Source organism: Zootermopsis nevadensis, unplaced genomic scaffold, assembly GCF_977971745.1.
Source record: "Zootermopsis nevadensis isolate Lab colony 2312 unplaced genomic scaffold, Znev_1.0 Znev_ptg000037l, whole genome shotgun sequence".
Classification (NCBI taxonomy): Eukaryota; Metazoa; Arthropoda; class Insecta; order Blattodea; family Termopsidae; genus Zootermopsis; species Zootermopsis nevadensis.
This window is the reverse complement of record NW_028259169.1, coordinates 4,678,191-4,700,541: the sequence shown is the minus strand read 5'-3', so window position 1 is coordinate 4,700,541 and position 22,351 is coordinate 4,678,191. Positions and strand designations below refer to the sequence as shown.

The following is a 22,351-nucleotide window of genomic DNA, read 5'->3' as shown; positions in this document are numbered from 1 at the left end:
AAATTGACTTTCGAATAATCTCGTAAAATTAAAATATCTCTATCCTCCAAACCCTTGGACATACATTGACGTGACTCTGACAGGACGTTTACATATACGTTCCCTCAAAGTGACATAAGTTCTGTCTCTCAGATTCCTACAGATCGGGAGATATTTGCCTTTTAAAAATTTACTTTCGAATAATCTCTAAAAATTTAAATGTCTCTATCCTCCAAACCCTTGGACATACATTGACGTGACTCTGACAGGAAGTTGACATATATGTTCCCTCAAAGTGACATTAGGTTTGTCTCTCAGATTCCTACAGATCGGGAGATATTTGCCTTTTAAAAATTGAATTTCGAATAATCTCGAAAAATTAAAATGTCTCTATCCTCCAAACCCTTATACATACATTGACGAGACTCTGACATGAAGTTGACATATCCGTTCCCTCAAAATGACATAAGGTTTGTCTCTCAGATGCCAACAGTTCGGGAGATATTTGCCTTTTACATATTGACTTTCAAATAATCTCGAAGAATTTAAATGTGTCTATCGTCCAAACCCTTGGACATACATTGACGAGATTCTGATATGAAGTTGACATATACGTTCCCTCAAAGTGACATAAGTTTTGTCTCTCAGATTAATACAGATCGGGAGATATTTGCCTTTTAAAAATTGAATTTCGAATAATCTTGTAAAATTAAAATGTCTCTATCCTCCAAACCCTTGGACATACATTGACGTGACTCTGACAGGAGATTTACATATACGTTCCCTCAAAGTGACTTAAGTTTTGTCTCTCAGATTCCTACAGATCGGGAGATATTTGCCTTTTAATAATTTACTTTCGAATAATCTCGTAAAATTAAAATGTCTCTATTCTCCAAACCCTTGGACATACATTGACGTGACTCTGACATGAAGTTGACATATGCGTTCCCTCAAAGTGACATAAGTTTTGTCTCTCAGATGCCTACAGATCGGGAGATATTTGCCTTTTAAATATTGACTTTCGAATAATCTCTAAAAATTTAAATGTCTCTATCGTCCAACCCCTTGGACATACATTGACGAGATTCTGACATGAAGTTGACATATACGTTCCCTCAAAGTGACATAAGTTTTGTCTCTCAGATGCCTACAGATCGGGAGATATTTGCCTTTTAATAATTGACTTTCGTATAATCTCTAAAAATTTATATGTCTCTATCCTCCAAACCCTTCGACATACATTGACGTGACTATGACATGAAGTTCACATATACGTTCCCTCAAAGTGACATAAGTTTTGTCTCTCAGATTAATACAGATCGGGAGATATTTGCCTATTCAAAAATTTACTTTCGAATAATCTCGAAAAATTTAAATGTATCTATCCTGCAAACCCTTGGACATACATTGACGAGACTCTGACATGAAGTTGACATATGCGTTCCCTCAAAGTAACATAAGGTTTGTCTCTCAGATGCCTACAGATCGGGAGATATTTGCCTTTTAAAAATTGACTTTCGAATAATCTCGAAAGATTTAAATGTCTCTATCGTCCAAAACCTTGGACATACATTGACGTGACTATGACAAAAAGTTGACATATGCGTTCCCTCAAAGTGACATAAGGTTTGTCTCTCAGATGATTACAGATCGTTAGATATTTGTTTTTTAAAAATTGACTTTCGAATAATCTCGAAAAATTTAAATGTCTCTATCCTCCAAACCCTTGGACATACATTGACGTGTCTATGACATGAAGTTGACATATACGTTCCCTCAAAGTGGCATAAGTTTTGTCTCTCAGATTCCTACAGATCGGGAGATATTTGCCTTTTAAAAATTGACTTTCGAATAATCTCTAAAAATTTAAATGTCTCTATCCTCCAAACCCTTGGACATACATTGACGTGACTATGACATGAAGTTGACATATACGTTCCCTCAAAGTGACATAAGTTTTGTGTATCAGATTCCTACAGATCGGGAGATATTTGCCTTTTAATAATTGACTTTCGAATAATCTCGAAAAATTTAAATGTCTCTATCCTCCAAACCCTTGGACATACATTGACGTGACTCTGACAGGAAGTTGACATATAGTTTCCCTCAAAGTGACATAAGGTTTGTCTCTCAGATTCCTACAGATCGGGAGATATTTGCCTTTTGAAAATTGACTTTCGAATAATTTCTAAAAATTTAACCCATTGACAGGGGCTTGCTCTGTTGTGGTAATTGTGTTGCAAGTGTGATAGCAACTTAGATATGAATTATGTGAACGTGTAAGGTGTGGATGTCTAGTTATGTGTGTGGGGTGTTCTACGGAGTGTAGTAAAATAGTAGAAATGTCGGCCGCAATCACATTGCGTTGATAAGAGTCTGCTTCCTGGAAAGAATATGTTATTTCCTTTTATCTGCTTCATCCCATTTCACATTCTCAGTTCAAGCTAATGCCACAGAAAGATCTTCAAAACGTCAGTCATTGTGAATCTGTTCGGAAGCAGATGGGGGGGGGGCTCTGCAGTTTCACTCGTTTAGGAAGTGCGGTGATGAAGATCTCTGGCATAGCTATACCGGACAGTCTTGATAATAGTGGGTGTCCGTTCTCTGACCCAGGAGGGCTTTAAAAGTGTGCTGACCACGCATTACTTAGTTTGTATTTTCTCTATGTAAATCTGTAAAGAGATGTCAAAGCGGGAGGTAACGGGAATACTTGGTGATCACCACCGAGAGGGAGTTTCCAAACAGTCGTTAACGGGAGATGCGCAATAGCAGTTGTCCTATGATCGAAAAGTGTGACTTGCCAGTGATGAGATTGCTTTTTGTAAGTCAGGTAAGTGCAATGAGTTTTCTGGATTGTGTGTGTTTTTCTGCAAGTGGTTTTCAGCGAATATTGCCGGCATTAATTTTGTTGGTAGTGTATTAAGTGTTGATTGCTGCATGTGCCAAAATGGAGTCTGACGAAGTGAAGTTGGTGTTGTTGAAGTACGGTCACCAGTGGGCTGGGTCGTTGGGTGTGTTATAGATGCTCGTGAAGTACAACCTGGTAGCAGAGGGGCTGTGTAGTGGCGACATATGCAATAATCGTTTATAGTGCTTCGTTCATTGAGCTGTAGTTTACGAAATCCCACCTGTTTTCATAAATGATGGAAGATATTTAGGTTATGGAAATGTTTATTAGTTGGTGTCTTATAGGTGATGTTGGTCGTACTTTTCAAATGACTCAGCTCGCGAGACGTTTTCGCCCTTCTGCAAAATTACTTGTGAGAAATTATCGCGTAGGGAGAATGTCGGTGCTGAATTTCCGTGATGTCTTGAGTGCCAACATGAAATGTGACGAGGATAAGTTCGTGTTGGAAAGGACGTGGACGATTTCACTGGGTGATTTATAGGTAGACGTGCAGGTATTCAAGAGTTGTGTCTGGTATCAATCTGAGCAGTGTCATAACGGCGACCGACAGGTTATGTGACAAATGTGCCCTAGGATGTAGGCGATGTAGATGCAAATTGTGGGCTACTTGTTTCATAGTGCTTCGTGCTAAGTTGATTGAGCTGTAGTTTATTGGGTGTGGTTGGATTCATAAATTATTTTATGATTTTTGAGGTTATGGAAGTGATTGGTAGTTGGTTTCTTATAGGCGAAGTTGGTAGCTCGTTTCGCCTTAATTTTTTTCTTTACTTCCTGTCGTTTTTAAAGGAGAAGATGTGTCACTAATGGTATTCACGGAATAAAGTTTGAGGTCTTCATAATTTTACAGTCTTTGGAGTGGTATTTCAGTCAGCATTTGGTTCGGCAGTGCCGTGTAGTGTTCGCGGACGGGCATGTACCTCAGGTGTATTGTCGGTAGATGACAGGACAGTTCGTCAGGGTGCGCACATATTGATCATTGAATATCCCTCATGCTCCGCCGGTGGCGGGATGTGTTCGCTGTTTTTCAGACGTTGCCGTCCCTGCGTGCGAGAAAATGGCGCAGCTCCTCTGCTGTTATTGTTTACTTCGGACGGCGTGATAGTAGGATGCATGCCCAGTCGAGTGCAGCTTTACTCTCTTATATTTCCAATGCTTGCAAGTTTATTTGAACTGATGTTTGTCATCTTTCTCCTGTGTGAAGTACGTAAAGTGGGAAATATTTTGGTTGCACGAAAGGCCGGATTAGTTGCCAGTAGGTTATTAATGTGGTGTAGAGTGCCTTCGTAGTAAGAATTAATACTGGTCTCTCAATGCGGATGTTTATTTCTGTACATGGTTTTGTTTCAGGTAGGCGTGAATGCAAGCATATGGGATACTTCAGCCGTTATGCAGTTTCGAGTCCATCATTACTACGGAGGTAGCAAGACTTTGCTCCGGTAGCTGACATGACCACTGTGCATGATGGACACAATTCATCAGTCGATGCGGTTGGGATGACCCACAGACTCGTGGTGGCAGCCTCTGTTTTTGTGACTTGCATGTGGAAATTCAGTAGCTGTTGATTTAACTTTGTGCAAGAGCTTATCGCAGTGAAGAAGCTAGAAGTAAGCAGCTAGGGTTACAGGTTGTAATGTTGGTTATGTGGCCACCACACCACACCACACCACAGTTGCCCACTTTTGATTCCTAGTGACCAAGTATGGGGTGTTCGTAGCATGCCTCACAATGCCACAAGGAAGACCTCAGGCCCTCGTGCGATTATATACCTTGCTTTCCGAGGAGGTGTACTGTTATAGATTTAGTGGGAGTGCCTAGTCTGTCTCAAAGAGGAGTTTGAGATCAGGGGATGTGCTGAGTAGCAACTTTCATGTGAACTGTAGCTGTAGTGTGTGTTTACTGGCATCAACGAAGACATGGAGGACCAATTTGTCTGAATATCAGTGTTTCAGAAGATCAGTTGTGTGCGTGATGGGGAAGCAGCTTATTTGGAGTTGGAGATGTGAAGAACGAGACAGAACGAAGCACCTGGAGTGTTTGTTACTTGGATAAGGAATTGCATTATTCAGGTATGTTAGAGAGTAGAGTTTGTTTGCATTCCATAGATCCTTCTTAGGAGTAATCCAAAGGATGCAGTACAAGTCATTTCATACAATAAACATAAACTTCAGGACTTCATTCAATATACGTAAACCTCGGTACTTTTGACACAATTACAAGAACGTGTTTCACATATGAATGTACATAACCTTCAGATTTTGCAATTCAAGTATGAAAGCTAATTTCAGTGCAGGCTTGAATACATTTATATCACAATTTAGAGTTTTAATTATTAAATAACTTGACACGTGTAAAGTACACTCCTCTTTGACATTTAGCAGGGTTTACATCTTGTAATTCAATTATGTACATCTGTATTTCTTTTAAAATTATCCAACTTTTCCACCACAAATGATAGCAAGCAGAATATAAATTCACTTGCAAGTGGAAGTATATTAAATTTACGAAATTATTCTCTATAAGGTAAGCAGCTTTTGACACCTGCCATTGTTGTGATTATTTTCTTTTGCATGTAAAAAGCCTTATTAGTGTGTGTGATAAGGAATTGCATTATTCAGGTATGTTAGAGAGTAGAGTTTCTTTGCATTCCATAGATCCTTCTTAGGAGTAATCCAAAGGATGCAGTACAAGTCATTTCATACAATAAACATAAACTTCAGGACTTCATTCAATATATGTAAACCTCAGTACTTTTGACACAATGCAAGGACGTGTTTCATATGTGAATGTACATAACCTTCAGATTCTGCAATACAGGTATTAAAAAAAATTACAAATTAATATACATAAACCTCAGAATTTTAAATAGAAATGCAAAACCACTTTAAATATAGATTATAGATATACATAAAACTGAAGAAATTTCAGCAGAGGTGAAATAAACTGCAGAATGGAAAGTGTGAGTGATGAGGTGACCTCTCAATGCACGCTTGAACACCTTTAAATCATTTAGAGTTTAAATTGTTGGTGGAAGATTATTAAATAACTTGGTACGCGTATACTACGTTCCTTTTTGACGTTTATTAGGGTTAGCATAGACTATACAAAAATTATATGCTTGTAGTTAATTTTTATTTCAGTGTTGTTGAGATTTGTCAAACTTGTTTCCACTTGCAAAATAAAAGTCTATGTGTCCATGAAACCCAAAGTTTCTGGAAATAAATATGACATGCGCCCTGATGTGGAGAAAAGGTGTTTAGAGTATTACAGTAAGTGCAGTACGTGAAAGTATTATAACAATGCCGCATGGAAGTTACTGTAACTAAAACATTTGACTTTCCTTACTCGTTATAACTTGAAACTGTTGGTTGTGTTTTCCAGTTCGTGGAGACAGCATCTAGTGCTCAGAAGTCAAGCACGACGGATCCGTTCTACCGTCGTCAGTGCTGGGAAATAATTTGCTGTTTCTTGGTGGCATCCCTGAATTTTAATGATGATGAGAATAGAGTGCAGCAGCTTTTCTCCTGTCCAAGGTATATAAGAGCAGTTGGAGGCAGAAGAATATTGTCAAACTAACCTCATTCTTGATATTAAAATAGTGTACAAAATAAAAGATGTTTTTCCAGCCTGATGGTACTAACATGACATAACAGATTGTTAATCACTGGCTTTTCTTCGCAGAATTGTAAGCGAGTCCCAAGGCAGTCTATGAGGCACTGATATAGATTTTTCTCTGAGCACCCAGAACTCATTATTTACTGGTACAGTGAGCCCGTTAGAGGCTGTATCACAATTAGTTTGTGTTTAGTATCATGCCAGTACCAGGAGGCTTCTACAAGTAATGTATTTCTTTGTCATATCATAAACCCAGATTTCCCATTTGCTCTGTGCCTCTTACATCAGTTGCTGATTTAGGAAGCAGCTACTGCATTGGCCACTGCTGTGACCATTGAACATTAGGATGTGAGTGTAATTATCTGTACTCATTGTGATTCGCTGTTGCAGTTTTGATGATCCACATGTGGAGATCTCCGCAGTCCATGGGATTCCGTTCAGATTGCAGGACAAGCAAGCCAGAGCCACTCACCAGATGGCAGTCACAGGTAAGTTCATCCATTTGAGTAAATTGTTTAATAAAATTCTTTTCTGAATTACAATGCCATTATTGAAGGAAGAAGACCTTTTGTCCTGAAAAGTAGTAAATGTTTTTAATGAAATAAAGAACTTGTCTATTTCTTCTATTGAGACTACAAAGAAACAATGAAGAACGTGATTTTTCTTTGCCAGTTTAAGGAACCACATTTTGAGGCTGACCTCCACATAGTTCTATAATTGAGAATGCATGGAGTTTACCTCCATGCTCCCACTGCCTCATGGCATTGCGCTTAGTCACAACGATAACTTCAGCTGATATAGCGAACCATTAAATGTTTAAAAACCATAATCGGTGTTTGTTTTCTGTAAGTCCAAGTGGTGTTAGAACCCAAAGACCACTGTGAGAACCTGAAATCTCTCTTAAAACCACATTTAGTACGTGAACTTGTTGAAAGCGTCTGCTTCATATCTGGAACAGCCAGTAAGGCCTGTTGTGTAAGTTGGTAGGAGTGTTTGTTGCTGCAGCCATGAAAGAGTTACGACGGTGTTCCTTGTGTGTCACTGCACAATGGTGGCGATATCACAGGCAGCTGGTGAGTTCAGTTTTATAAATTTAGATTGTTCAACATTGAAACAATTTATATTACTGTTGGTGAAGTTTCCACCTTTGCTTCCAGAAGGCATTATAAAGTGGCATTACTGATGGTGATATGGAAAATAAATCTAATTGATACGGCTACCTCTTGCCCCTTGTCGGTTGAATTCACCTTAGTAGTAGAAGTGCTACAGATGTTGGCTGTGTTGTAGTGGCTTGCCATTTCTTAATCTTTCATTTACGTCCTTTTTTTATGACATCAAAACAGGCGAACCTGAAGGGCATGGACCGACTGGTGTTTATAGACTCCCTTGCTGTCATAATGGGGCACGAGGAGAGGGAGCCGTGTAAGCCGGGACACCTCGGCTCCAAACAGACGGCAAGCGAACTGTTCGTTAAATATCCACTGAATCAGTGGCAAGGGAAGTTGCGTGGGTCTGACGTGACGTGTGTGAGTTGTAGAGTTTGTAGTTGCAGTATTATGACGTGTGGAATAATGGCCCACTTGGCGAATGTTTTAAATTTGCTGGGGAGGAGGAAAGAAAGGCTCCAGTATGAATCTGTGAGCGAGGGAGTTAAGAATTTGTCAGGTCGCTGGTTGTGACCCGTATTTAAAGTTAACTTGTGAATGGGTTTGTAATGAACTTGACAGAATTTGTCTTCTGAAAATGGAAGGTCCTTGTTCATTGGCTAAGGTGGGAGTGTTAACTGCTTGGTGAAGTAAAACTGTGTGTTCTTAGAAGAGTGTGATGTCTTGATTTCTTGAATGTGAATGTATTTTCTCTTTCTGGGAGTAGCAGATTACGAGAAACAGAATGATCCTTCAGATTCTACTGAGCACCACGTGATCCGCGTACTGCCAGCCAGAGAAGCGTTGAAGTACGTGCGGCAACAGTTGGCAGACCGACTTGATGTCAGAAGATTAAACCTGCTGGGACAAAGAAGGAACCTCGTATCCGCAAGAGACTGATATCGGTCTGAACCAGGCATTCGTTGTGTGAGTACATGAGCATTAGAATGTGTTTGATGTGGTTGTTGTGTGAGAGAGATGAGTCTGTCCAATTTTATTAGGTACTTTAGATGTTGTGATTGTAAGTGTGAGAGTTGATATGTTGAAAGACGTAAATGTGGTGAGGGATTGGCATTATTGCAGTATCTGTGGTACGCTAGAGGCATTCATGATATTGTTCATAGGATATCAGAATGTGAGGTTTATTTATCCTTTTTAGACGAGGGTGGTGACTATTTGTGATAAGGTTTTGTTACATGTGAGATGTGTGCAGTGCTGAGGAGCCTTTAATGTGGTCTGTTTACTAATTAATAAGTGAGCATTTGCCAGTGTAAGTAATTTAGTTTTGTGCACAGTGAGCGGAGCTGCCGGGATATTTTCTGTGCTTTTGGTTAATTTTGAGAGTTTGCTGTGTTGAGCAAGGGGATCGGTTACAAAACTTGTAAGTTTGTGGTGTGGTGTTCGTTATGAATTTGGATTTGCTTGCAAAAATGGAGATGACTGTCAGAGGTTCCATTTATTTGAGACTTAACCATAAGTTGAGAGTTGTCAGGTGTCAGTCTCATGGACATGTGATGAGGCTCAGTATTACTTCTGGTATATTCCGGGGTTGCGTGTGGGGTAAGGGGATTTGCATTAGGATTGAGGAGTGGTTTGGTTGGTTGGAACCAAGTATAGAAAGGCAGTGCCACTTATGTGGGTCACAATGTACCAGTGCTGGTGTTGTCAGGATTGTTATTTTATGTCTGTAAAATGGTTGTGAAGAGTTCTTGGCTTACGAAAGACTAATTTGTTAGTGTTGTCAGTCAGATTGTTTATAGGAAGAATGTAGAGATTGTGTTTTTGTGTGTGTGAGAGAGAGACAGGCCGAAGTTATTGACCATTTAGCTTGGTTAAAGATTGTTGACCTGGAAATGAAATGATATATGATGTCTGTTTGGTGTTCGTTGACCACCTTAGCTGCTCCCTCATAAATATATTTTTACATAACCCCTCCTTCCTCTCATCTTGGGCTCCCATATCGCACCCACTAAAACCCTCAGTTATTTTTTTAGAGGGCAGAAATCAGGAAGGAAATGCATACAATACGAAACCCGTGTCTCCCCTCCTTTCATTTCTAGAACTACTACTGTAAGAATCCGCGCTGAAATGGAAGGGAGAGGACTTTAAGTGGTACAGCTCTTTTGCAGGATTTTTGTTAAAATATTAGAGTGTTTGAGCTGTCTGTGAGTGAAGATTCCTTTGCGTATGATTCTTGGAGGTAGAACGTAGCTTTGTTTGTTGCACGTTTTATTGATCTTGTTATTGGGTAGTCAATCAACATACGATCACGATGTTGAAGGGGTCCCGGGATATTAATAAACATTGTGACCACAATCAGAAATTCTCGTGTAGACATGCTGTCAATTCAGTAATCAGCGTGCACTAAAACTCATCTCGTAAAACTGTTTATTGACGTAATGTCAGATACAAATATTGTTTTGTAGAATTGCTTTCTTTATTTTGTTGTGTTTCTACTTGTTACATTGAGATTGCTGCTGCTGGTGTGTCATGGAGAGATGTTTCCTCAAAGTAAGAAATTTTTGGTGGCTCTCCTTTACTTAGTGGGGAATCCCCACGTCCACATTACAGAATGTCTAAGTATTTGCGACCGGGTTGGTGGCCCCAGCACCCTGCCAGTTTCTTTGGCACTTACAGTCATCCTTCCATCATGTTATGTGAATTGGGTGTGGAGCGAGGGAGAGAAGGCAGGCAGTTGTCTTCTGGCAAACTGCTGCTTCTGTAATTGCTGGAAATGTGACCATACGAGTAACCAAGACTTTGAATAAAAATCTGCCCCAAGATGTGGGCGTAGGTTTGCGGATTGTTTTAAAAAGGGTAGCAGAAAAATTGAACGTAGTTTAGCGTAATGAATGGCGCGTTGCTTTGGTTAACAAGGAAATGATCATTTTTTTACCGTAGCCGAAACAAATTATTTACGAACACACAGTCATGAAGGTCATATTGAACGGCTTTTCGCTTTTGCTTTACTTCATCGTTTTGTCGTCTGATTTGACTTCGTTTGTCCCCACCATCTTCCTACGTGATACGACCATAATTCGTTGCGTTGGATACATTACTGGGCGGGGGAAAAGGGTCCCTTTGTAATTTATGAAAGTGACATTTGACAACTTCCTGAAGCGTAGCCTAGAACGTTTGTACATTGGCCGACAGAATTCGTGTATTTCTACATTGTTTTGAGGTCTTGTTCGTCCTCGTAATCGTTAGAAAACAACTCGGCTCAATTTGAATACTAAGAAAAGTGTTAAAACTAGCTACTACGTGTTTGTCCAGGAAGGCACTGATGTTTTGTAGTTGGTAATATTACCAGTTTGTTACGATTCTAGTGAGGCAGTCAGAAAGGAAAAGAATGAGCATGGAAGTTGCATATGGCAGATCAGATGTTTGGAAGAAGAAGATGGCAATAATGATGATGACAGTAATTGCAGTAAACTTGTCTTACTTTTTTTTTCAGAATCGTCACCTTTACTCGGAACACCTGATGTGATCTGGATATGCCATTCTGGTCGCTGTGGTGTGACAGCAGATAGGTTGCGGTGTTTAAATATCAGTGTTGTAATGCAGTTTGGAATAAGCAGGGTTCCTAATGACGTAGGATGTGGAAAGAGGCAACTCCATTCTGAATGAATCTGGTTTCATGTGGAATGTCACGGCCATTGCACTTTGAAATTTTCTGGAAACTCGGCTATGCTGTCAGAGGAATTTTGCACTTATCTTCATCCAAGATTGTTTCCTTCCACACAAAAGTCTGAGCTACGCCGCAGTTTAAAATATAAGGTGACATTTCCATTGATCTGTCTTTTACACGAACATTTGTCATTTCAGAGTTGGTGACCGTGAAATAATGACTTTCTGTACAGACTGGATGCAGCGGCTTGTTATCGTTTAGGTTCAGCTGTAACAAGGTAAATGTTAGGTGGAAGGAATATGTTGTTTGTGGCAATTCTTACTAATATAGAAAACGCAAGTTCTTATCTAATAAAAGAATTATTAAGAAATCTGTCAAACTGCCCTCCACTCTTTCCATTTTAGTTTTGATTAGATCGATCATTGCTGGTGGACGTCGTGGTCTCATACAATTGAACAAAGTTTGAGGTAAGGGATTCCTATTTATTATTATTGTTCATCACATTTATTGTTTTCATCTGCATTTTTGAACTCGTGTACTAGAATTAGACTTGTCTTCTTTTTAACACAATTTCAATTAACATTAGATTGACTTGTGTGTGTTCACGGCAACATTGATAATAAAAGAATATTCCAGTAGGCAATTAACTTTTTACAATTTTAAAGGAATTAAACGTGTTTCGTATCCCAGAATCTAAATAAAAATATGTCGATGCTAAGAAGTGGGGTTTATATTCTGAACAATAATTCTAACGCTTTTCATATCTTGATACATCGACATTATTAAAGCGTTTTAGGGAACTGAGAAGAAATTTTATTCCGGTTTCACAAGCCTAATTATCGACAAATCTCCCTCTCATTATCTCCCTACATCAGCAGATTAAATCCGGGGAATGTTTGCTATTATTGAGTGCAAAGAATTTATGGGTGCAAAACGTGGTCTCTCTCTTTCAGGGAGGAACATAGACTGAGGGGCTCTGAGAACAGAGTGTCGAGGAAGATGTCTGGACCCAAAACGGGAGTGGGACGGATAACAGAGAAAAATGCATGACGAGCTCCTCAGCCGATGTTTTTAGGGCGAGTTGAAAGTTTACAAGGCCTGAAGGGAACACCTCGGCGTAGGTGGGAAGATAACATTAAGACGAATCTTACGAAGATGGGTCTCAATGGAGTGAACTGGATGCAACTGACTCAGGATAGACCCCGGTGGTGGGCTTTTGTGAACACGATGATGTACCCGACAGACATTAAGGTGGCTCATAAATCCTTTGAAAGTGTGACAAAGTTCAAATACTTGGGAACAACAAAAACGATTCAAAATGATGCTCACGACGAAGTTAGGAGGAGACTAAATTCCGGAAATGCTCGCTACATCTCAGTTCAAAATATTTTGTCTTCCCGTCTGATTTCTAAGAACCTGAAGATTAAAATATACAAAACAATAATCTTGCCTGTTGTGTGGTATGGGTGCGAAACATGGTCTCTCACTCAGAGGGAGGAACACAGATTGCAGGTGTTTGAGAATCGGGTGTTTAGGAGGATATTTGGGCCTAGGAGAGAAGATGATGGGGCATGGAGAAAACTGCACAATGACGAGCTTAAAAATATGTACTCCTCCCCCAATATTGTCAGGGTGATTAAGTCGAGAAGAATGAGATGGTCTGGGCATGTAGCGTGCATGGATGGGACAAGAGGTTTGCACCGGGAAGCCTGAGGGGGAGAGACCTCTGGGGAGACCTAGACGTAGATGGGAGGATAATCTCAGGCGGGATCTATGGGAGATAGGAATTGAAGGAGACTGGATTTTGTTGGCCCAGGACAGGGTCCGGTGGAGGGCTTTGGTTAGTTCGGTGATGAACCTTCTGGTTCGGTAAGCCATCTAGTTAGTTAATCGGTCAACGACATGACCAGCTTTCTTATTAATTATGATTGTCCCAGTTGGCGCTGCTCGCAACAGTTACCTTCGTTGCAACTAAAGGTACGACATTTTATTTTACATCCATTGTCCTAGCACTGTGCGAGATTATGTCAAGAACTTCTTTACAGTTCGTGTACTGATTAAGTTACAAGTTCACGCTGCAACCTGTAGCAACTAGATATCGTGTTAGTGTTAACTGATTTTCCGTTTATTCATGCAAGTGGAATGGGACATAATGGCCACCCGATATGTAGGACTGTTTGTAGTGGCAGCTTGCTGCAATGGAGTGCGATACTGACCGGGTTAATACGACCCACACAATCGTATGTCCCAGTGACGCATTAAACCACGGAAGACATTGTACACAACCTTGACTTAATCACATTAACGTATAGATGCTTCTGGAGTGTGTGCCCATAAGAATAGCAGTAACTTGGGTGTGCTGTTTGAATGGATTTATCTGAAATGACATATGGGAATACCTCCCCCTACAAGCGTTGATGGGTACCTCATTCAGGCGTAAGCTCCCAGTCTATTTGCGCAAACGCAATTATGACAGAAACAATATCTGCTGTGGAAACCTCAAATCTTACAATATAGTTCTGGTTTGAGGGGGTAAGTAGAGGATTACATGACCTACCAAGCTAAGATGCTAGATGTGGGAATTCCTTTTCGAAATTTTTTGCTCAGAATATAACTTTTGGGCCAAGCTGGTGCGGCATTACTTTTCTCTCTTTAACTCCCTCTGCATTTATGACCTCCTCCCCCCCATCTGGACACATCACATCAACTGGATGCTGTATGGACGTAGAATACCACGCGGCAAACACATACGTACTGTGGCAAAGTCCGTCATAAATAAATATGAATCTGCCTTCAATGTGTGGATAATGGCAACCCATATCAACATGAGTACCATCAGACATACATGAATGTACAAAAGAAATGTATTTAATCTCGATCTTATGTATACATGGGATATACGGATATCCGCACGTAGGAACGTTGAAACTTCGATATCAGCAGACGTGCGTGATTACACCAAACGCACTGATGATAATGTTTGCCATGTATTGCCTTACGTCAGTGGTCCCCAACCTTTTTTTTCCTTTCTCTGGACAAATAAGATACGGACACCAAATAATACACAAAACAACACGACGTTTATTGATACAAGAAACCACGCAATCAAAAATACTTAATTTTATAAGTACAATTATTATTACTCAAGTGGGAAGTTAGTGTGATGTTTGGCACTGCATTTCAGCGGCCAGTTTTACAAATTTGGGAGAGTAGGATGATGTTGCTGCTCGCAATCGTCAAGATGGGCATTAGTACGTAGAGAACTGTGCTTTGATTTTATAATGTTCATGGTTGAACGGCATTTATTATTCAGTATAACCTCTTTCCTTATCAACGCGGGCACCGCGTTGGGGACCACTGTTGTACATTATTTCGCCCTCACATCTTCATCAGTTATCAGAGTGATTATTCTCTTGTAACATTGATGTCACTGTTAGGTCAAGGTCATGACAAAGTCAAGACAAGATCGCCCCAATAGTTTGCCAGATAGAGGTCTTTAAAATTCTCAAGGTCATACGTATTTATGCCAAACGGCAAATACCTGATTGACCATACTCATGTCAAAATGAGGTCACGTATAGGTCAAGGAAGCCACGACAAATTCGGCCCAATAGTTTCGTAGATACTGGTCTTAAAAAATCTCAAGGTTATATCTTCTCACCAATATTTCTGCTAGCCAGCCATCCTAGGGCCACACCCTTTACCCCAGGGCCACTACCCCAGTCGCACCCCTTCCCAGGGCTATCCCCTTCTTTGGGCCAACCCTCATGTTCACCCCTACCCAAGATCGCCCCCCCGGGACCATCCCCTCAGGATCCCTGCAGCATCACCATATCCCAGGAACCACAGGATCCCCTAGGACCCCAGGATTCCCTGGACACTGCCCTCTAGGATCACGGCAGGATCCCCGAAGACAATCACCTCTAGGATCCCCTATTACCCCCTCCAGGATTCCTCGGATTTACCAGGACTCCCCATGACCATCCTAGTATTCCCCACAGATTTCCTAGGATCCCCAAAAAAGGATTCCCTACCCAGATCTAGCAGAATCTGCCACCAAACATTTCCAACAGAATTTCCCACGATCGCAACCCATGATTCCCAGGATATTCCCCTGGATTCACCACATAATATTACCCACGATCCTGCAGGATTCCCCACCAAAAATCCCCATATTATCCCACATAGGTTCCACAACCAGAATTCAAAACGCGCCCTAACCCCCGCGCTCTAACCCCCGCGCCCTAACCCCCGCGCCCTAACCACCCCGCGCCCTAACCACCCCGCGCCCCACGAAGGGAGGTGGAGGCCCAGGCCGTTTCTTGAGCGAGCAGAGGCGCGGACCCGGCTCCGGACAATGGCCCGGGCGCCGGGTTCCAACGAACCGCCCGAGTCGGACGAGTCCAACTCGTTGGCTTTGCGCTCGCACGCTACAGGAAACAGGACCTCGTGGGCGAGGCAAGTCGTCCAACTCTTTCGACTAACCGACCTGGCAACAGATCTTGTCTAGGGGCTGAGGCTCACCCTCCGTCCCGCGATTTGGTTTCATTCGATTAAATCATTGAGTTTTCGCTGCTCGTAGTATTTTCGCTTCGAGTGTTTTATTACTGGACGTATAATTTTATCTGCCCCTTATTCATCTCTGCCGACACGCGGTGGATGAGTTTTTCATCTTTGCCTTTCCCAGCATGCTCCGCGAAACTTGTTTTCTCCGAACAAGTTGAGTTTTTCCCGGTTGTCTGTCTCCTGCTTCGGTACAGCGCGGATGTACGCAGTCTTTACGTAAGTTGGGGCTTCAGTCGGCCATTTTGATATTACGTCTCAGCTTGTGTTTGGTTTAATTCTCGATTTATTCGACAGCCAAAGAGTTGTTGAAGCTTTCGTGGTGGTAGTACGAGGCTCTAGATAACGACCCTGACTTATATGCATTTGTGTCTGGCGTGATATAAGATCGTCTATATATTTTTCTCTAGGACTGTGACAACGCACATGCGAGAGTACATGTGTCCTGTTGTGTGTCCTCGGGTGCTACGTCCTGTACAACGAGAGCCTACTTAAGTCATTCAAGGTGAGTTGCATGAAATATTCCGTCCTCTGAAGTAGAGAGTTCTTAAAGTACGTTGAGGATAAAACGTGACTTGGCCTAGGTCGCACAAGACAAGATGGCTGAAATGACTTTGCAACACTGAACTAAGTATTCTGAGATATTATTTTATTTTACGTTTTGATTGTTCTGTGATTCTGCCCACGCATTCCGTCTCCTTCTAGGTCAGTGGTAACAACCACGTGACACTCGTTCAAGACTTGAGGTTCACGGAGCGGTGAGGATGACGGCCGCTTACATCGTGAGGTCGCTAACACGACAACCCGAAAATTATATTACAGCAGCAGCGAACTAAGGACTCCGCTGAGTACAATGAGAAATTGTCAGATAATGCCCACTGATCGAGTTTCAGAGCGTACGTACAGAAGCGACGTAATTATAAATTCTTGTTATTATGTCTGCTTTGAGGTGATTGGCGGAGCCCTCTTCACATTCACGGTGATTATGATATCATCATTCTTCATCGCCGTCGTGAACCCTCTGAAGTTTTTTCCACGTCTCGCTCCTGGACGCTGCTCTGTGACGTCGTCTGGCTCGAGACGTCTGAAACGATGAGGCACCAGTGAGCGATGGACTCGGGTGAGTACGGTGATGTATTATTTCGAGGTTGATTAAAAATTATAATGACTTTCGTAGATAGTGTTCTGTGGGAAATTAAAAATTAGTATGTCTCGACGGTAATGTAGTGTCTGAGTAAAGCCTGGTCTACGTGGATGGGGTTTCGCGAAGGTACCGATATCGCCAAAATCAAAGAATGTTTGAAACCCCCTACGTACGGTAAGGAATCGAGTTCTTTTATGAGTTTGAAACAGAAAGGAAAAGTTACAGATCATTTGAGAATTGTTGATGGGAAAGATTGGAAAAGGAGAAAATGCAGACAAATGGACACGCACACTTGCGGTATGAGACCAGTTTCTTGCGTCTGTCTTGTTGTAAACATGTACGGCAGTCATCGTGTAGCTGACAGTCGTTTAACTGGTCAAAGCCTTTCTCTTCGTGTATAGACACAGAAATTTTAAAAACTGACTGGTCGTCCTTACTTCATTTCTGTTGGATAAATTTCGTAAGGAAATGCTGTTGGTGTTAGGTGGACCGAGTATTGCGTACGGAGTCTGTATTGATTTGGATTAGCCGTCTGCCAGGGACGCGACTGAGTAGGCGTTCTTTACGCGGTGATGGAATTAGACAGAGCTGCTAGAATGTAGTGCTGTATAGAGCAGAGGTTCCCAAAATATGGAGAAACATTTTCAACATCCTTTGCTTGATTGAGGCAGTCATCAGAACGAAGTATCGTTCTGCGTTGTATCCCGAAGGATGGTGATGGGATACAGGAGCGTAGACCAAGAGGAAGTGCGTTGATATTCAAGTCCACTTGTAGCAACACAGTAGAGATATATATTGAATTAAAGCTGCACCAGTTTACAGTATCTCGAGTCAGAAAGCTATGAAGGCGTAATTTATAACAGTTATAATTACTCTTCGCTAATACAAATTGCAGTTTTGTGGACTTTCAGTTTATTCTGTGTATAGTAATATAAAATATCGTCAAATTGAGTACCTGATGTATTTTCCTAATCAATGAAATTCCTCTGTTATGGAAACTGAAGGGTTACAACTGCAAGGAAACCGAAATTTGAGTCTATCGTGAGTCACTGCAGTCTGATTCACATCTCTGGATACTCTTTATACAAAAACACAGTTTAATATTAAGTCTCACCGCTACTAAATCTTCCGAAATAATTCATTCCCTTCCTAAGAGGGTTCATAAATTAACTTTATGTGTGCTCTTTGAAATGAAAAAATAAGCATCATTAACCCCATGAAGCCGTAGGTCGTCTGAATAATATTTAAGAATTCAGTCCGTACAGCGAAGAAAACACAACACTTCACCATTACGAAGAACAACTGGTTAACGCTGTTTAAGGAAATGATCGCTGTTTATTCCGAGAATCATAGTTCGTCTGAATTATATTTAAGAATTCAGTCCGTACCGCGGAGAAAACACAACTCTTCACCATTACGAAGATCAACTGGTTAACGCTGTTTAAGGAAATGATCGCTGTTTATAGTGAGAATCATAGAAAATCCATAAATATAAAAGGCATCATAATTAAAGCACTTGGTACGTACGTTGAAGTAAACTTTCAGAATTGAACTAATTGGTGTTTAGCATTTTCTGTTGAAGGCTTAATGTACCGGTTACATAACTTTTTCTTTATCAGTATTACTTCCCCCTACTCGCTAGTAAATAATCTTCTTGAATCTCTTTCCCTAAGTGTTTTCAAGTTCGGATTGTCTTACAGAGTGAGAAACGAAGTATTACGCCTGTCTAAATCATCAAGAAATATTATAGGACTGTTAACTCAGTTGAAGCATCTCTCTCTCTGTCTGTCTGTCTGTCTGTGTTTTTAATAAGTTCCGAAGATTAGGATAGGTTGACACTCAGGTTACAGTAAATTGGTTCATCGATTCTCGACAGATTCTGACGAATTTAGGACCGCGTTCAGGTGTGTGTTGCTCTAAAATCCAGTCGTTCCTCAGCTCGAATATTTGTTGCGCCATTGAACAATGTCTCGAGAATAATAGCAAAACTTGAAGAAGGTCTGTTTGCAGCACATCCTTACACTGAGATTCAGTGTAGGTAGCACCCGTTAATACTTGATTGAACGGTGGTAATTAATCTTGTTAATGGTCCCGAAGAACTCTATTCCTAGAACACAAAGTTAGGTTGATACTGACGGACAGAAATCGAATAATCCCAACCGTAGTTTAATGGCGACTATTCCAATGGGACCAGCCGACTTTTCCAAGACAGAATCAGTACTGACTGTCTTCTGATTGGTCCTCGATGCAATTCGAAAGTATTGATTTCTTTCCATTGAGTTCGTCACAGATGGCTCGTCTTATCTTTGGTTCCGTATTTTTCCGATAGACTGCGTCATTGTGTTTGAACGTCGTGTCCTCGAGTAAATGTGAGGCAATATTTTCGATATATTTTGTAGAAGTTTGACATAGGACACCAATATGTTACCACAAGTTTGACGTGCGCCACGAATTACGCGCCCACCAAACATTGCAATTGATGTACCAGAGATTTATATTCAGTTTCTTTGTGAGGCGATTTATATTAATAAATGACGTACTATCATTCACGTATGTTTATTCCGATTCTTTCGTTACATGATACTTATTTATAGTGAGTTAGATTGGGTCATCGTTAAGCATGAATCTGCTACGTATTTGCGTCAACATCTACACAGCATCAATTTTGGAAGAAATATTTCTTGTGGAAACATTATGTAATTTTAGACGTGTTATGACATTTTACATGCATTTAAGCACTAATTGTGTTATATAGGAATTGTGTGAGCGCTTAATATCGTTATTGATAAGTCGTCGTGGCCGACTTTGCGCATCCTCCACCTCACGACTTTGATGCCTTCGTGCGAATTTCTAAAAATCGATAAGACATAATAGAGTATGAATATCATTAACTTACCTGTGGCATGACGTCCATACAAAATTTCAATAATTTCTGAGCATCCATTCGCTTTTTCCAAAATTCGTGCGCAGGAAACCATTTTGCACTGATGCAGATTACCCCGTTTTGGTTGGTTTGTGTTGGGTTAGGTTAGGTTAGGTTAGTGGGGCAGCTGCGCAGACGTTGTTGCGCAGTGCAGTCATATGACTTGCGCATGTGAGGGCACCTTGAGCTCGTTTTGGTTAATTGTATATTATTAAACACTCAAAAATTCGATTCCGTCACTTTAAAAAGTATATTATATTCTGGACTCCACTTTCATACCTGATTTAATTTTTTTAAAAGGATATTTTATTGGACACATACTTTCAGTAATTGCATGTACACCAATTACTTATCACTTAAATATGATGTTATTGAATATTTCATTGTGGAAGTATATATGTTGTCACACGAAGAATAATTTATTAAAATATTTATTTAATTTTATATTACACTACATGTAATTACTACAGTGCCCCCAGTCATCGTTATAAAGAATAAATGTTCTCAAAATACATAGGTCCAGCTTCAGAAGATACGCGATGTCTGTATATGATTTACGTGTTACTAACTCATATAAAAGTCTTTACTGAGCACACATGGCATGGAAATGTCCATTCACTGAAGTCGTATGTCTCAATGTGGCGAACCGCACATATTCTTGCGTGTTATGTTGGATTGTTGTTTCAATTGTTTCTATTCTCACACGCCACCGAGAAGACATCCTTACACTGAGATTCAGTGTAGGTAGCACCCGTTAATACTTGATTGAACGGTGGTAATTAATCTTGTTAATGGTCCCGAAGAACTCTATTCCTAGAACACAAAGTTACGTTGATACTGACCGACCGGTATCAAATAATCCCAACCGTAGTTTAATGGCGACTATTCCAATGGGACCAGCCGACTGTTTCTAGGCAGAATCAGTAATGACTGTCTTCTGATTGGTCCTCGATGCCATTCGAAAGTATTGATTTCTTTCCATTGAGGTCATCACAGATGTCTCGTCTTATCTTTGGTTCCGTATTTTTCTGATAGACTTCGTCATTGTGTTTGTACGTCGTGTCCTCGAGTTAATGTGAGGCAATATTTTCGATATATTTTGTAGAAATTTGACATAGGACACCAATATGTTACCACAAGTTTGACGTGCGCCACGAGTTCCGCGCCCACCAAACATTGCAATTGATGTACCAGAGATTTATATTCAGTTTCTTTGTGAGGCAATTTATATTAATAAATGACGTACTATCATTCACGTATGTTTATTCCGATTCTTTCGTTACATGATACTTAGTTATAGTGTGTTAGATTGGGTCATCGTTAAGCATGAATTTGCTACGTATCTGCGTCAACATCTACACTGCATCAATTTTGGAAGAAATATTTCTTGTGGAAACATTATGTAATTTTAGACGTTTTATGACGTCTTACACGCATATAAGCACTAATTGTGTTATATGGGGATTGTGTGAGCGCTTAATATCCTTTTTGATAAGTGGTCGTGGCCGACTTTGCTCATCCTTCACCTCACGAATTTGATGCCTTCGTGCGAATTTCTAAAAAGCTATAAGACATAATAGAGTATGAATATCATTAACTTACCTGTGGCATGACGTCCATACAAAATTTCAATAATTTCTGAGCATCCATTCGGTTTTTCCAAAATTCGTGCGCAGGAAACCATTTTGCACTGATGCAGATTACCCCGTTTTGGTTGGTTTGGGTTGGGTTAGGTTAGGTTAGGTTAGTGGGGCACCTGCGCAGACGTTGTTGCGCAGTGCAGTCGTATGACTTGCGCATGTGAGGGCACCTTGAGCTCGTTATGGTTAATTGTATATTATTAAACACTCAAAAATTCGATTCCGTCACTTTAAGAAGTATATTATATTCTGGGCTTTACTTTCATACCTGATTTAATTTTTTTACAAGGATATTTTATTGGACACATACTTTCAGTAATTGCAAGTACACCAATCACTTATCACTTAAATATGATGTTATTGAAAATTTCATTGTGGAAGTATACATGTTGTCACACGAAGTATGATTTATTAAAATATTTTTTAATTTTATATTACACTATATGTAATTACTACAGTGTCCCCAGTCATCGTTAAAAAGAATATATGTTCTCAAAATACATAGGTCCAGCTTCAGAAGATACGCGAAGTCTGTATATGATTTACGTGTTACTAACTCGTACAAACGTCTTTACTGAGCACACATGGCATGGAAATGTCTATTCACTGAAGTCGTATGTCTCAATGTGGCGAACCGCACATATTCTTGCGTGTTATGTTGGATTGTTGTTTCAATTGTTTCTATTCTCACACGTCACCGAGAAGACAACCTTACACTGAGATTCAGTGTAGGTAGCACCCGCTAATACTTGATTGAACGGTGGTAATTAATCTTGTTAATGGTCCCGAAGAACTCTATTCCTAGAACA

General features: G+C 40.5%; 1 protein-coding gene and 1 long non-coding RNA gene across 8 annotated transcripts; both read left to right on the top strand.

The window, feature by feature from the left end:
* The first annotated feature begins 2,116 nt into the window (after window positions 1-2,116).
* On the top strand, window positions 2,117-4,846 carry LOC147871859 (uncharacterized). Of its 3 annotated transcripts, XR_015538235.1 has the most exons (3): window positions 2,117-2,809; window positions 3,916-4,143; window positions 4,239-4,846. It is a non-coding gene; the product is annotated as an uncharacterized LOC147871859 (long non-coding RNA). The 3 variants fall into 3 exon arrangements; XR_015538234.1 differs by lacking the exon at window positions 3,916-4,143 and having other exon boundaries at window positions 2,120-2,809; window positions 4,235-4,846; XR_015538236.1 differs by lacking the exon at window positions 2,117-2,809 and having other exon boundaries at window positions 2,820-4,087; window positions 4,235-4,846.
* Window positions 4,847-6,120: 1,274 nt separating this feature from the next.
* Window positions 6,121-16,630, top strand: LOC147871858 (transcription-associated protein 1-like). Of its 5 annotated transcripts, none has more exons than XM_087360050.1 (6): window positions 6,121-6,417; window positions 6,890-6,987; window positions 7,487-7,572; window positions 7,843-8,571; window positions 11,470-11,549; window positions 16,246-16,630. In XM_087360050.1, exons 2-4 carry the CDS (start codon window positions 6,975-6,977, stop codon window positions 8,176-8,178), a joined length of 435 nt encoding a protein of 144 aa, XP_087216176.1. In that variant the 5' UTR covers window positions 6,121-6,417; window positions 6,890-6,974; the 3' UTR covers window positions 8,179-8,571; window positions 11,470-11,549; window positions 16,246-16,630. The 5 variants fall into 5 exon arrangements, with proteins under 5 accessions (XP_087216176.1, XP_087216178.1, XP_087216175.1 ...); XM_087360052.1 differs by lacking the exon at window positions 16,246-16,630 and having other exon boundaries at window positions 7,843-8,025; window positions 8,372-8,571; window positions 11,470-11,915; XM_087360049.1 differs by lacking the exon at window positions 16,246-16,630 and adding an exon at window positions 11,677-11,915.
* The last annotated feature ends 5,721 nt before the right edge of the window (window positions 16,631-22,351 follow it).